General features: G+C 39.7%; 1 protein-coding gene across 6 annotated transcripts in view; it reads right to left on the bottom strand.

Annotated features, from left to right (window-relative positions):
• GRIA2 (glutamate ionotropic receptor AMPA type subunit 2) overlaps positions 1 to 17,019 on the bottom strand; it is a 531,232-nt gene that overhangs the window by 9,074 nt on the left and 505,139 nt on the right. For all 6 annotated transcript variants that reach the window (XM_086962351.1, XM_086962349.1, XM_086962346.1 and 3 more), the window contains exon 13: positions 1 to 53. This exon is cut by the window's left edge and continues 195 nt beyond it. In XM_086962351.1, coding sequence (XP_086818477.1) covers positions 1 to 53 — 53 coding nt within the window. The remainder of the gene's footprint in view (positions 54 to 17,019) is intronic.

Genomic DNA, 17,019 nt, shown 5'->3' with positions numbered 1-17,019 from the left:
TCGGCACCACGCATATACGTCCACATTTTATCAAAAACTGCAATTTTAGACCTCTGTAAAAAATGTGAAAATGTGATTTAGCACTTGTTGGCAAAGCAGACACAATACATATTCATTTATATTTAAGAGTGAAAGCTGGTTTTAAAATCATAAAAATATTGTATCCTGTGTAGCGTCTAGTCTAACAGTTAAACTGTTGTTGTAGCCCAAGGATAACATCTAAAACCCATTCACAAAAAAGCCAAATAACTTGGCAAAATTCAGAGATTATTGGCACCAAGTTTCTTCTATTTATTTGATCCCATTTTGGTACACACATCGTAAGTCTGTTAGCTTGTAATGAATTTCAGATTATTACTATTGTAAAGGGTAATGCAGACTCCCCTAGATGTTGCATTATTAGTAAGGAATTGTGACTGTATTTTACTTAAAGGCCTTGAAATAAGATGCTTGCTCTTTTGGCTAACAGTACTATACAAGGTATATCAAGCCATTATGAAATGTCTCATTTTAAAATGGTAATTATAATTTTTGTAATAATGATAAAATGCAGTACACTCTGAATGATTCAAGGATTCTAGACACAATTGTGGTTGGAACGACAGCAAGGTTTAAATTTAGGATTGCTCAAACAGTAATGGTTATATTAGAATACTGAATTGACACAGGCAGTTCTATAGCTTAGGGATATGTTTTAGTTGGGAATGGCATCAGCAAAAGAACTTGGAGCAGGGGATACTGTAGAGTTATGCTTTTAGAGAAAACTAGTGATAAGAGTTATTGAGGGTTATTATTGGTCTTAGGGGTGGGTTTGGCACAGGGTTGGGGAAATAAAAATCATGAGAAATAAGGTTATTAGTGTTTTTCTTTATACTTGGAATCTATCAGCTAGATTAATCAACGTAAAATCGGCTCGCAATTTTTGCATTTGGGATTCATCATCCCAAATGCAAAAATCGCTATTATAGAATTCGCAAATCTGCGAGGAATTGCATTTAAGGAATCTCTATTTGAGATTCCTTAAATGCAATTCATGAAACATTTAAAAATTCTGAATTCGCAATATTGGGCCGCTTTTTACCGCAAAGTCAAACCTCGTGGTAAATAGAGGAAACTTAGAAAAATGCACTTACGTGCATTTTTCTAAGTTGTATGTTACACACACACATGTCCTTGGGACATGTGTGTGCGTAACACCAGCATCCAATATCATTTCAGGGGTGCAACAGGGTATCCTTTGGACACACCTGCACCCTTGAAATCGCAAACGCAAAATGCGAATCGCTAATAGCGATTCGCACATTGATATGTCTTCCCATTCATTCCTATTTAGGCCCATAGGAATGAATGGGGAGTTATTCCTTATTTGTGATTAGCAATTAGCTAATCGCAAATAAGGAAGCTGTAGGAATCGCAATAAATATTGCGATTCCTACATGAATCCTGTTTTGCGAGTCTGTAATAGCGATTCCTTATTAATCGCTATTACAGACTCTCAAAACATGCCGATGATGAATCTGGGGGATAGTAGGGATATTATTACTGTGGTGTAAAACAACAGAACAACTCACAAAGTGACACATTAGGTTCATAGAAAGCAAACGTTGATTTCAGTAAGGAATTGTGGGCATTTCCCTGGTAGCAGTTGCTCAAAGTATCAGGCTGCTCTTAGTAAAAATGTGTTTAAGCATTACACAGCAGCAAAATTACATTAAAATTAAGAAATAACTCAGATATCCAGACACATTTAGAAAAAGAAGAACATGTAAACATGTGAACACCACAAGGGCAATAAAGTAGTTCAGCAGACAAGGAGATGTTAATTATTTTATATAATGTCATTAATGTATGGAGAACAAAATGAAACCAATATTTAGTTTACAATTATGGGATATAGTAGACTGGGTCCAAGGCACCCTCCCCGAACACTAAGTGATGGAGTAAGGTCTGGATGAAGTTTGAGGGTCAAAGGCTATGGCTAACAAAACATAATTCCTTCCTCCATGCTCCAGATGTTTCCAAATGTTCAGAAACTCTTACTGGGGTGTCAGTGGGAGGAATCCTTCACAAACCCTTTTTCAAAACCACAGCCAAAAGTTTAGTTTAAGCGGATCCTATTGGCTTTCTGCAAGGTAGCAAATCACACTCTGTCCTTGGGGTCCTCATCCTTTTTCCTCGCCCTGGGTAGATTTGGGTCACAACAGCGGCTCTGCTAAATCATACCAGTATCCTATTTCCTTTTTTGCTCTAACTGAGTGCAAAGGACTAGGTATCGCAGCTCTTAGAGTAGTCTTTCAGAGTCCAAGATACAGATGCAACTGGGCACAGTTCCCAAACCTTACACAGGCAGAGAGAAACTGCATCCATCTTCTGTGTTCCTCTCCTGTTTGGTCCAAAACAGTGTCCAGCCATCCTAGTGGTGGATACCTCAGGATATAGGAGTAACAGTGCAGAATGTGATGTGGGTCACCTATACTATCTTTGCAAAGTACCCATCCTAACTCCTCTCAGATTCTGCAGTGATTCCTGGGATTTTTGGCAAATACAATGATGGTAGGTTAACTTAAATGCATTATCTTGATATATGTATGAATAGGCTTGTCTAGTAAAAGGATATATCTCACTCTTCTCACTACCAGATAACATATTAAAACAGTCCCTCTGTCCAATGCACCATCTTGGGGGAGAGGAGTTACTTAGCCCTTGGAATGGCCTGTTCCGGATGTCTACGTGTACAATGTCTATCTTTGCCATGTGGATGAACATTACAAAATGCCTAACTGAATTTGTATGGGCTAGTTGTCTCACTTTACATCCTTTTCTCAACAGCAACACATACAGTATGTTTTTGTGATTCTGGGAATGTTAAGTTCTGCATATATGCATATATATATATATACATATATATATAATAATGGAAAACCTATGGACGACATACTATTTCCCCCCTTTTTTTCACATACCTGCACTTCAAACCATTTTATTTCTTCCACATAAATCATTTAATAGTACTTTACTATAGAATTGTGATGTGAAAATTGAAAACTTAGTGTAAACTGGCGCTGACATTAGGCCTTGTAAATATGCTCATGATTGGAAGTCTAGTTGTTTTTAAAAATGTATGGAAACTGATGAGGGCACTCACACTGAGCACAACATAAATTGTCTAGACACATAGGACTCTATGTTCCAGTTGAAGACTAAGTGTAGTCGAAACGTTTAGGCCATCCTGTTGCTAATGCACATGGTGTTATAAAAGTATAAAATAATCTAAACTTACTGCTGCTGTGGTGCCGTGACTTCTGAACATAAGGTGGGAATCAGAAGATTCGAAGTAATATATATATATATATATATATATATATATATATATATATATATATATATATATATATATATATATATATATATATATATATATATATATATATATATATATATATACAGAAGGACTTTTGTTTTCCAGGTAGAGAACTTAACAGCTGTACTTCACATCATCTTGATGCAGAATGCAGGTCTTGGTGAAATCTAGTTGCAGACACATTATGAGGTGGGTGGTTTACAGAACTGAGTTAGAGGATTCTAGATTTTGGAGGGAAATAAAATAGCTTTCTAGACTACATATTTGTGATTTTTGCCAAAAAATTTGAAATTCCTTATAAGGTAATTAAATAACAATAACATATCTACTTTATTTCTTAAACCAAGTTAAACAGTTGTAGTTTTAGCCATAAACCTGACTTGAGAATGGTAACACTACCTCAGCCTAGGTAGGAAATAGTATTTGCAGAATCTGGCACACCAGAATTATTAATCTAACTGCCTGTTTTAATTTTAAACATTTTAAACATTATGCAACTAGGACTACTTGTAGGCGTGCATGCACACTTTAATAATAACATTGTTAATTTTCGAGTTAGACTCAAACAAATCAAAATGCTTGGAGTGTAACATGCCACATCTTAGCCTGCGGTCACTGCTTGGCAGCCCTCCTACTATGTTTGCACTGATGTGACAGTTACCTTTTGTGCCACTTGCACCTTTTTTGTACATTTTTGTTGTGGACCTGCCTAGAAATCAAATAGGCAAAATTGCAATTGCCAATTAGTTGCCACAATTAGGGATAAATCACACAGTCGAAAGTGTTTAACAAACTCACAGTTCTCACAGGTCCAAATGCCAGCTACCTATTTGGTAAGTGCACATGAAAATGGCAGATTGCTAAAATATTAATAATGTTCTTGCATTATTATCAATACAGTGAAAATTCCTTTAAACTAAGTGACTACATGGCTATGACCTTTTTCTTTAGAGAGTAGAATTGCCCTGTATGTCAGGAGTGTCGAGCACAATCACAGTTTCTAGTATTTCTTCAGTGGATGTTGATAACCCACTAGTGGTAGCTTTCCGTCCATTCATGTCAATTTTAGATCACTATTTGGAAGGGATAGAGCACTCTAATTCCTTTTTACACAAATCAGTTGTTTCACTTCAAATAAATGCCATCATGTTTCTTTGCTTAATAAACGGAAAACAGAAGGAGAGTAAGGAATAAGACGTACTCTTCCCCAATATAACAGTAAAGAACAACGTGGACGGACTTACAGATAAGTATTACCACTTATGTTGACTCAGTATGGTGCCACAGAGTACAAACATCCACTGGATTTGAAAGAAGACCCCCTCACACACCAGCCTAGTTGGTGGCATGCTTCATTATTGTGGTCCCAGCTGGGCTGCTGAATGAAAGCCAGCTGTGCTTCAATGCCTGATTACAGCGGAGCGGGTTTGGTGATTCAGTGAGGTGAGTGCTCAGAGAGTGGTGAGATAAAAACACCTCTAAGAAATGCCAAAGCAAAACTTTATTTAAAGGGCCTTAGGACATGGTAAAACTGAAGCTGGGATACAGTGAAGATAAAAAATTTTACTTCGATATCCCTTAGGTGTAGGTCAACATGTTTCAGCCTTTTACAGTAGTTGTAAGGCTTTCTTCAGGACCAAAGTGTTCAAAAAATAGGTGAGGTTGCTACAAAAGTGGAAGTAGCCATGTGAGTGAAATTTCAGCACACACGCTAAGGTGCGTTGTTTATGTAGTGGGTGCACCGTATTTACGGACCCGCCTAATGGTTGAAATTTCATGGAACAAGCTCCCACCATTAAAAATCTGCACAACATGCCGATTCCCCCCGCTCATGGAACTCTGTGGAATCTCGCAGAGTTTTTAATTAACTCCAGGAATTCCCCAGGGTGAAACTCAGGGAGTTTCTCCCATCCCTAATAATTTTACTGAATTTGTTTTTGTTTGCCTGAGGACTCTGTTCACTTTACCACTGATAACCAGTGCTAAAGTGCTTGTGCTCCTCTCTAAAACATTATTAGCTTCATAGTTTGCACTGCATAAAATGGATATATTACTTTGATAATCAGAAAAGTTAATGCTGAGTTAAATTTAAAAATAGATGTTTTGTTCTGTAGAGACTAGGTTTATCCATAAGAATACCTGGGTCTAGTTATTTTAGCTGCCCTTGCAACATTATATGCTAGACTAAAATAGGCTTCATCATCATGGGCTGAGAATATATAAGAGACACATCCGTTACCCTAGTTTGAAACTGGGCACCTTTGATCTCTCTGCAATCACCAGTGATTTTAATTTCAGATTTCAGTGGCAGGCTGGTGGCAGACGGCATACTGAATGTAGCCCAAACTTCAAACTCATGTCTTGTCTACCTCACTGATCTTGTGGGTGGCTGTTGCCACAAAATGGAAGAGAGTACCCACAAGCTTGTAGAATCTGTTTGTATTTGTCCTGTAGGAACCAATGCACACATGACAGTGCCACGAGCTAATGGAATCTAAGGGCCTACCTCTTACAGTCAGAGGCTACTGTATAAGGAAGGAAACCTCAGGGCTTTAATGCCCCCTCTGAGCTGGCAGGGGCCACCAACACATTCCTTCTCTGGCTGTCATTTTTTAATTAATTTGTAAGTATGTCAACCCAACACAGTATTTTAGGTAAAGAGGCATGAGGTTTCCCATGAAATAGGTAGGTTCCTTTTAATGAGATTCGTGGCTGGCAAAATGAATGATTGACACAAAAAAACGTACAATGTACTGTAAGTTTTCAATTGTTTGCTATCCACACAGGTTTTTTACTAGCAGTATCTTTATGACTGCGTAGTCTCTGCATATAAAAGATAGGACATTTAGTAAAGGGACAAATTAGAGGATAAACCAGACCATTGTGTTGAGCTTGGATGTGACAGTATATGAAAATTATAGGTTTCAATTTTGTACATTCCGCTACCCAGATAATGGTCTATTTGTCAAAGTAAATGCTAGGAAAGTCAGAATGTTTTAAAATGCCACAAATGTCAAGTTTTCAGACTGATTGTTTGGGTTTTCCGATCATCTTCCACCTAATTGTTAAGATAGTTCTTCTGTTTTCTCCAGAAATTATGCCAGGAAATATTGCTAATCCTAATCCCGCTGACCAACTATTTTCATCAATACATTTTTTAAGAAATAGAAGAGGAGCTTTGTTATCTAGTAACTTTGCACATCCTTTAAGAAGTGCATTTCGGGAAGATCGAATTATGTATGGCCATGGAAAGATACAAATTCCTTACATTGCAGTAGTGATCAGCAAGATTCAATCCAAGCACATTAACTTGCTTTAAATACAGGCATTAACATGATGTTCCATAAAATACATTTGTCAAAGAAGAGCCTTCAAAGTTTCAATAGGCCAGATTCAACAAGGAAAATAAAACAAAGCACGTGAGAATACAATCTGTGATCTTTCAAAATACCAAACTGCTATACTAATTACAAGTCATCCTACATGCTCAACAAATCTGCAATGCATTCATGGAAAGCCTGTGGAGACCATGAAGCAGATCAAATGTTGTATATTTGCATACAAACTGGTATACAAACTGGTCAACATCTTTAGCTCACAAAATGACTGAAAACTACACCACCAAACTTGGCTTTAGTTCCTAAGGCATACCACAACTACAGAATTAACAATTTTCTCTATTTGGGGTCCAATACACCAAGATGTGCCGCTTCTCAAATGGCCCCTTCTTAAATTCAATCCTCGAAAAATAGACGCCTTCCCCATGTACCTGGTATCATAGAATAATGCCTAACTAAGAATGAAATTCAAACTCTCACAAAACTTAGGTGGGGTTATAATATATATAGGATATAAAACCTCTGCCATACATTATAAAGATATTACAAATCACTGAGGAGTTCCATAGGCCTATAGAAGAACGAGGCAGAAGGCTGAGTTCCTTTATAAGGTTGTGGAACTCTGAGGTGACTTGCAATAGCCTTATAATGTACGTCAGGGGCTACTTTATCCCATATTCACATTATCACCTTTTCAACAAACCACATAAAGCTGTGTTGGGTAGCTCTTTCATATAAAATTGTGAACATGTCTGCAAACATGAAGAATAAACATAAAAACTTTAGTGCAAACCTGTTAGATATTTGTTGCAAACAGATATTAGAAACAGTTCAATTCAAGTCAGACTTGGAAAAAAAATAAAAGCGGAAGTAGCTTGGAATATGTATAAACACGCAGAAAGATTCTAGCTTTTGTCTAACTATCTAAGGGAGTGCAAAAAACTAAATATTTTCTCTCTGCTCATTATTGTAATCTTGAAAAACGGAGTAGGACAAACAAAAGCAATGTTCTGTAACAAAGGAGTGTGTGAGCCTCATGAAGACATGGGCCCACCTCCCTCTTTCCATCTTTGGCAGGGTAAACCTGGTCAGGAAGGTAGTGCCTCCTAAAATCACCTTCCTCGTTAATGTTATCCCACTATACTTTGACAAATCACTTATAGATAAGCTTCAGCAGGCCATTAATTCATTCATATGGGCTTACAGAGGGACCAGAATCGCCTGGAAGAAGTTGACACGCAGCAGGGAGAAGGGAGGACTCTCACTGCCACATCTGCAATACTACGCTTGGACCTTTCAACTATCCCATTCTAGGATGCTTTAAAAACTCCGGAGAGGGTTGGGGAGGGGCAATGTTCTCGGCAATGCTAAAGGGTGCTAGCCTATCCTAGGATGGTTTCCTGTTTAAATACGGGGAACCTAAATTCTTCAAGATCAAGATAAAAATGTTCCACAGGGAATTGCAAGAACATGGGAAAATATTAGGCGGCTGACAGGTCTTAGTTACTTTCCTAGTTTGGCCCCCCTGTGGGACTCCCCTGGTGCACCGGAGTGCCTGAAAGATAAACGTTCATTGCCACTTAAAGAGGCCGGGCCAAAGGTGTGGGGGGATTTAGCTCAAGAGGGCAAACTTTTAACCTCGTCAACACTTCACAGCATCATGGAGGGGGGACTCTCTAAATTTAATTACATCTAGCTTTGAAGCTGGGCCCAAAATCTGAAATCACCTATAGGCATTGGTAACGCCTTAGAGGAACAGCTGGTGGGTAGACCAAGAGGAAATAAGGAGGTTTCCATTTGGTACTGGAGCATCGAAGAGGCAATCGTTGAGAATTCTAAATTGGCCGAGGAACTGTGGGGTGCCTGCCTACCGGCTGAACCTTGGGAACATCATTGGCAAACATCTTTCAGTACTCTGTTCGCCACTGTTAAGCCAGCATGGTTGAGAAGGAATCGCCTGTTTAAGATCCACAGGGCCTATTTAACCCCCTTAAGGTTGTCGAAGATGATGGATGGGCCTTCAGTTAGTTGTAAGAAATGCGGCTTAGAGAAAGCCCCCGATTTATACATGTTTAAGGAGTGCCCGGCCATTGCATACTTTTGGGAAAAAGTGTCAAAACCATCTTAGATACCTTGGGCCTCAAAATTCAAGTAAGCCTTTCTCCGACAATTTTTGGGATATCCAGCGAAGTTACGGGCCCAGCAAGGTCTTTCCTTTTCTACGCTATGTTGTTGGGTAGGAGGGAAATATGTAAAAAGTGGGTTGAATGTTCACCTCCATTGTACGCTGATTGGTTGTCCTCGGTTTTCTCGATATCTAGGCTGGATCAGAGTGGGACCCAGAGCAGGAGGAAGAAAGCATTGGGATTTTCTATTGAAATGGTCAGATGCCTAGATATGGGAGACCGGACAAGAAATGTAAATTGATTCCCCAATTAACAAATATTGGACCTATGATTATGCCTCTCTGGATCTCTCCAGACTGTGTTGAGCACTCTCCGCTCCTTCATTGCCAACTTCAACAGTTGCCAGTGTCACCTGGACTATACTGGAGAGTGACCGTGACCTTTCTTTTGGGACTGTGCCATTCTAGCCCGCAGACGTACAAGCTGGTGGGTGCTGCCCATCAGTTGTTGCCTCCCCGATGACGTACAAGGTACTGGCGGCTAGTTTTTTCACTGTGGTCTGCGGTGAATGAGGACAAAAACATTTTTAATAAAAAATAAACAAAGGCAAAGTTCTGTTGCTTTAAGCAGCTGCTTCAATTAACCCCCTTAACCTGACCTGCCTTTCACCTCGTCTTCTGGCTCCAGCAGTAGGCATTGTGACATCAGAAATCAATGGTAATAACTTATAACAGTCCAGTTCAAACATCCTTTCTTTATCCTTTCTTTATCATTAGTGACACAGTTCCCTGATCATAAAGAAATTGCAGACAGACATTTTTAAAGGGATTACTGAATCCCATGTATTATAATGCATATTAATATATTTCCTTCTAAATAACATTTTTAAGGAATGGCCTCAAAACAAATTAGACTAATTTGAAATCAATAATGCATTTAATTAAGACATTGAAGAAAGACAATTGTGGGAACTGCCCTAACAGAGTGGTTGAATAAGTGGAAAAGAGGGGAAAAAAGAAGGCAATCTACTGGGAGTAACGTCTATGCAGGATTCTACTCTCCATAAGAAACACAGAGAAATGGCATAGGATGCTGGGGATCAAGGTTTAAGTGCTCAAGAGATACTTTCTAAATCACACTTGGTGGACAAATACATGATTTGCTGCTAATGCGGAATATTACTGTTTTGGACCTGGCCTATTGGATATTTTAGGAAACAATACAGCTGAACTATTATAAGTGTAAGTGTGAGTTCCACCAAGTCTCACAGAGTCCAAATAATCTAGAAGAGCAAAGGAAAAACAAGTTTATGTGACTAATCCCAAATTTACCTTTAGGAACTCTTTCTGAGAAAATTGTGTATGAAAGTTTACTAGCAACACAAAAACAATAATGCAGCTATGCTTATAAAATGTTCACATTCACTAACTGTCAGAAATTAGGTTGTTGGTTGACTGGGGTATAAGCCCTGGTCAGGCTGCAACCACAAACCTATTGTGGTAAGGTACAAGCAAACCCCTATTTAACCTGTACACACCCTCTGGTAGCCATGGCACAGAGCAGTGAGGCTTAACTTGTGTGTAAAGTAGCTGTGCAACACTTCAAACAGTAAAACAGCGAAAACACCACGTAAAATGATTCCACATTATTTAAGAAATATACCTCGGAATGCAGTAACTATTACAATATAAAAATGTCTACATTCCAAATAGTAGACTCTGAGATATTGAATTGGAAGTTTATTGTGGAAATAGCCTGTGCTCTCGGCTTTGCCAATGTTTTTAAGCTATATTATAGAGCATTGTGGGTGCTGTGCAGCATGTTGAAAAGTTATAATAAAAAAGTATTATAAGTTTTTTGTTACCTTGTATATAACCAAGACAATATTTTGTACAACGAATGACCCAATTAAAAAATGAACTACCATAAAAAATGTCTTGTAGTATTTTTTGTCGTTGCAATGCTAGCAACTTCTTACTGAGGTGGTGCTTAGTGATGTTGAGTGATGCTAAAGTGGTGCTTAGTGATTACATCTATGATTCTAATTCCTTCATCGTCTTCATTTAAATTATTTTCAGCAAGAAAAATGTACTCCTGAGGCTGGGCTTACTTCCCCCCACCCACCCAAAAAAAAAGTCACAGAAAGGGGAGCAGCAGCCAATGCCCAATAGGCCAAGAGAGCCGCAGGTCGAAAACGTTTGGGAACCACTACTCTAAGGTGCACACCAGGGGGATGAACTGTAAACCTGTCCTCCCCCATAGATCTTTGTAGGAAGCAGGCATGGAGCGTAAAACATGGTGTACATTGTGGTGCGTCCCCTCCTCTGTGGACCGCTACAGGGTGTACACACAGAGAGGAAGGCTTGAAAAGGAGCACTGGCTCAGGAGATGCCCGACCTGCTGCTCACAAATGAGGTTCACTCTCGCGGTGGCTGGAGCTCTTTAATAACCTGCCGATATGATGCACGGGGGCAAACGTGAGCTGGGCGGCAATGCATTAACAAGCCTCATTAATGCACTCTGCACACTAATTACTATCACCCGTTCCCAAAGTCTCCACCCCCCTTCCCGCCCCCGGGACAGGCAGCAGCCATCTCTCATAACAAACCCAATGAAAGATTCAATCGAATGATAATTCCTCCACATTCCCCCTTAAGCAAAGTTATGAATTTCTACCAGCTGACTTAACCCCTCAAAGCTGCGGCTATCTAAAGATGTGAGAAACTTTGCCAGGGAAAGCATTTGCAGCGGTGGTTCCGGAGACGATCCGTGGGTCATAATCTGGCTTGCAGTGGCAATGCAAGTCCTTAGCGATGGGTCCAATCCACGCAGCAGTGACGATGCATCGATTCTGCTTGAGTATGTGCTGCTCAGCTGAAGAGATGCATCAGTTCTACTCGGGGATGCAGCACTCAGCTGAAAAGATGCATTGGTTCCGCTGGCAAGTATGTTAGGCCTACTTCTAAGTCTCCAGGACTGGGGAGGCACTATTTGGCAGGGTAGACTCATAGATGGCAGAGTCCAGATGCAGATGGGTGGAAGCCAATTCTGTGCGTGAAGCTTCAGATCAGGAGGCAGCAATACAGTCCTTGTTCCTGGCAGAATATCCACAGGTCCAGAAGTGTACTGAAATCGTGGTGTCTGAGATCCAGAGGTTATACCCAGTGGTCAAACACAATATAGGACCTGTTAATACGGTGAATATCACCCTCAGATCCTCACCAATCTAATCAGATTTTCCATTGGAACAGCAGTTACTCTTATACTCTCTGTACTGGGTCACCACTTCTAAGCGCGGAAAAAGTTAAAATTATAACCGTTGCATTGATTCCACCTAGTGTCATCCCCCATCAATCTCCTCCCCTCATGTGAAGGAAATACTTCAGGTGAGCGAGAAGAGATTAAAAGTAAGAAAAAGTGTGTGAAAGAGTTGGTGGTGCCTCGCGGAACACCATGGGATTGAGCAGGAAGGTACTCGCCAGCTTCCTCAGGTTCCCATCGTCAGCAACCACCAATCCAAAACAGAAATGTGTCTAAAGTGAATGAAAGAAAAGTGAACACTGGTGAGAATCTGAGGGTGAGATTCACTGTGTGAACAGGTCTTTATTGTGTATTAGTATATGAGTGGGGATGACCTGTTTTCTACCCCTGTAGCTCCTTTGTGTATAAGGTTATACCCAGTGGTGCCTTTGAGTTGGGGGAAACTTCAAATACATGCCTTTGAAGAGCACAGATGTCCTCCCTTCCTGCCCTGGCTCCAGACTGACTACAGGGGGGTATGCAGCCCTTTGTGTGTGGACAGGACACATCCTATTTAGGTGCAAGTGAAACTGCTCTTTCCTCACATACTTCTACAAATGGACCAAGGAAACACACCTAAGCCCCCATTGTATGTGGTTGTCTAGGAGGAAAACACAAAGCCCAACTGCCCACTTCACCTAGTCATGTGATCAGAGACAGGCTACAGGCACCAAACAGTTAAAGCAAGAAAAGGTGAAATTCTAAAAGTGGCATTTTCAGAATTGCAATATAAAATCTGACTTTACCATATGTTTGGATTTTAAATTATGATTCCTTAGACACCAGACTTGGAGGGTTTATCACTTCTCAATTCAAAATTACAATTATAAATTGTAATAAGGTAACCCCATTGTTATCCTTTGGAAGAGATAGGCCTTGCAGTAGTGTAAAACAAATTTGAGAGTTTTTCACTACAAGGACATGTAAAACTTACATGTACATGTCCTGCCTTTTACATATATTGTACACAGCCCTCTGGGTAGTCCAGAACCTAACTTACGGGGACCTATATGTATAAATAGAGAAGATTGGGCCTGGCAAAGAGTTTATTCTGCCAGATCAAAATGGCAGTTTAAAACTGCACACACAGGCTCTGCAGTGGCAGAATTGAGACTTGGTTAAATGGATACTTAAGTGGTTGGCACATTCAGTGCTCCAGGCACACTAGGTGCATTTGATGTACTGGCACTGGGTACATGTAGTACTACTTTACTAGGGACTTGTAAGTAAATGAAATACTAAATATTTCAATTGATGATAAGCCAATACTACCATATTTTAAGCAGAGAGCGCATTAGCACTGGTTAATATACAGAGATCTAATTGAAGCAAAAACGAGGCATAAAAAGTAGAGGATAATGGCAAACTATTTGGGGGTGTAGAAAGGGGCACTTTCAAAATGAACCTATAATTTAGAAAGAGCAACATCTAATGATTATACAGACATGAACATGTTAAGAATTAATGCACTAATCAGAAGCTCTAACAATATTTAAAAGCAACCACAGAAAAGCATCCAAAACACATTAATGTTATTTCCTAAACAGCAATTAAATTGGACCAAGGCCTCCTCTGAAGCTAAATGCAATGGAGCAAGATTAGTTAATTCTAGAGGTTCTCCCTCAAGAGTTTTGTCTCCTGACTTAGTTCTTTGTCTGAAATGTAAGCTCCTTTAATACGGAAAATGGAGGCTGTAGCCTTGTGGAGTTCCACAAGGAACAAAATGTTAGTCTTACAATCTGATGATAGTAAAGAGCCATGTTGCAAAAGTTGTTAGACAACCATGGAAAATATAGCCAACATTATCATGAGATTGCTAGGCACACTGTAGGTATTTTTCCTATTCTCAAGGTTTACCTGTTCCTAGTTCTCCAGGCACAATGCAATATCTAGGTGTGTATCTCTTCCTCCAGATCCCCACAAAGTGACCAAACATCCATGGAGAGCCCCTTGAAAACCAGGTCTTGGTTTTGAGTAGTAAAAAGATTTTCCTCTACTTTTAATCTGAACCACAGCTTAAATTACAGTGACCATGAGTCTTACTGGTGTTCTTACAATTAGATTGATCTGTCTCTTTTTCTTCATAGATATTCCACTCTTTTCTTACCAGACCACAAATTCCACTGTCATCAGGGGTCCTTAGAGATGCTGAAATATCTTCATCCTTTCAACCACCAAGAAGCCAGCTTCCTTGAACCTAATAGTTACTTTACACATCCAGGGATTAAAGGGGAAAGTGGAGTCACACTCATCAGTCCTTCTACAGGAAACTGGTTTTTTGAGCAGGTGGTCCTCAGACGGCATTCTTTTTCAGAGTATAGCTAGCAACGTACATAGAACTACACCTAAAAGTAATTACTGAATCTCCTTACATTAGTAGTCCCTACCCAGATTGTGCCATTGTGTTTGAGCCCAGGGAGTTGTGAAAGCTTTGTTGCAGTCTCTCTTTTGGAATTTGACATTTGCACAGATGGATCCATCTATGCACCATTTAGAGCTGACTGCAAAAATGTCTAATGTGCAAGTACATTGGAAACATTGGTTCCTGTTCTCATGGAAATGTGCACACAATTAGGGTTTGTCTGACATGCCCACACAGCAGAGAGACAAAATGACAAACTATCCAGGTAAAACAAATACCCCAAACTCCAGGGGAAATATGGCTACAAGAAGGATTTCCTATGGATATTTTTAATTTGTTTTCTTCTGAATTGGCTGTCAACTCTCTGATTAGTTATGACGTTTAAATGCAATGTGGGGATAACACCTGTTGCTTTACAACTTTTATCTCACAAACCTACAATGCATCTAGGTTTTCTGCTTGGATAATCACTATCCCAAACACCAAAATTTCTCAGCTGAGATTTTAAAAGGCAAGAAAAGTCTGTGTAGTGCTGTAGATGCATATCTTAGGGGGATCTGTTGATCTGTGCTCTACCCAAAATGAACTTTTATGAGGTCCTCATCCAGGTTTACAGTTGGGGCTTAGTTTACTTTAGGTTACAGTATGCCTGATATATACATTTATTGATAAACATCAAGAAAGTTTTAAGAAACAACATGACTTTCTAGTGGGATATTTTATTGCAGGCCCTGAAGTCTGAAAACATCATATAGCCTCTGGCTTATTGTAAGACTGTGTTTACAAAAGTATAGTTTGTCAAAGTAAAACAAATATCTACTTACCTCCCAGCCACGAAACCACTCAGAAATCACATTTCTCTAAGATGGACAGTAGTTGTCAAATAGCATCTAATGTATTCTTGAGTTCCATAATAATATTGTGGCTCAGGAACCTAATGCATGCTCCTGCAGCCCTTGCAGTGGAGCGGGCCCCAACCCTTAGCTAGGCCCACTGAGCCCAAAACAGACTAACGTGTTATGCTATTTTTGCATTATGCTGTTCATCAAGATTTCTTCCTAAAATTTGAATGAAGGTGGTATTAGTAATTGTTCACAAGTGATCAGCAACATACCGCTGGCTTAACCCACAATGCGTCTCATTTTACCCATTTAGATTTCCCTGTAAATGTGGCAAGGAATATCTGCAACTCCAAATCCGATCCCTTGTGGCTTCTTGAATGCCACACTGCTGACTATTGAGTTTGGCCTATGCAGGTGAAGGCAAATACTGTTGTCCAGTGGCTTGGACATACACCAGAACAATTAGAAATTACTCCTAAAAATCCAAACATTTGCCCACAAATCAAGCAACAATCCTTCTCCAAGTTTCTGGAACCATGTTCAGCTTCATCCTGAAACCATTGTTGCTAATGTGATTGATGCTTTGTAACAATTGCAATTAAAGACTGTAATAAAGGAGGTTACTTGGTACATCTTCTGACTTTGTACCCTGTTTTTGATACCTACATACCACTCATACTTTTTTCAATTCTTTAGATCTCTTCACCATAGAGTCTACTTTAGACAAAGCATTTGAATGATCACCAATAGGGGTGTTAGGTTCTGTCATTTGTACTAAATCAGTTAGTAGCTTTATCAAACATCGGCAGTTGCACCATGAGTATTTATGAGTTACCTACATTTGACTCCTTCCTCTTAATAAATATTTATGGCATTGCCTATAAAAGCTCAGAATTGCCGCTCTTTTCCCTAAGCCATACTTCTTCATTGACTTCTACATTAGCAGATATCTCCATTGACTTCTACTGAGAACAACTACACAGAGGCCATGATTCTCAAAGGGCCTCTGCACTTGTGGAGGAGGTCCTGCAGTCATGGCAGGGGTCTGCACTTGTGGTGGGAACTCCGCAATGGTAATTTCAGTACGGATCCTGTCACGAGTTCTGCCCCCTGCCGTGACTGTGGGGAATCTGCCAAGAGTGCTAAGGGTGGCCCTTTGTGAATTGGTCCCTAAGTACCTTAATAAGAGCAGCCAAGAAGATGTACAAGTGTTTCCCCATCCCCACATTTATCGATACTGGGGGTACCAATGAGTCCAAGGGTGGAAAAATCCAGCTCATATGACTTGGACCCTGGGTTCTACTAAGATTTGAGCATTTACAAGGGAATCGATATTTGTAGGCCCTGGTAAATCATAATTTCCCTAGAAACTGTCAACTGAGATTTTGGCTGCTTCTAGTGCTTCCAGTAACTGCTGTTACCAGCCTCATTGGAATTCAGAGGCTATTGTAATGTAAGCCTAAACTTCTTAATTATGCTGTTCTTCATTTTCCTTAAATTTATATTGATGATCATTTATGACTTTTTACAAATATTGAATTGATGCTTACATGTTCTCTTATTTTAATGGGATTGAATTTTGAGAAATTGGGTTGCTGGTTGTAGGAGTATGAGCACTTCTAAGGTAACAGCCACAATCCTTGTCAGGATGATCAATAAAAGTCATTAAATTAACCTGCTCTTAACCCCT

Source organism: Lissotriton vulgaris, chromosome 3_1 (genome assembly GCF_964263255.1).
Source record: "Lissotriton vulgaris chromosome 3_1, aLisVul1.2, whole genome shotgun sequence".
Classification (NCBI taxonomy): domain Eukaryota; kingdom Metazoa; phylum Chordata; class Amphibia; order Caudata; family Salamandridae; genus Lissotriton; species Lissotriton vulgaris.
Note: the sequence above shows the minus strand (reverse complement) of the source record. Positions and strands in the feature narration are given on the sequence as shown.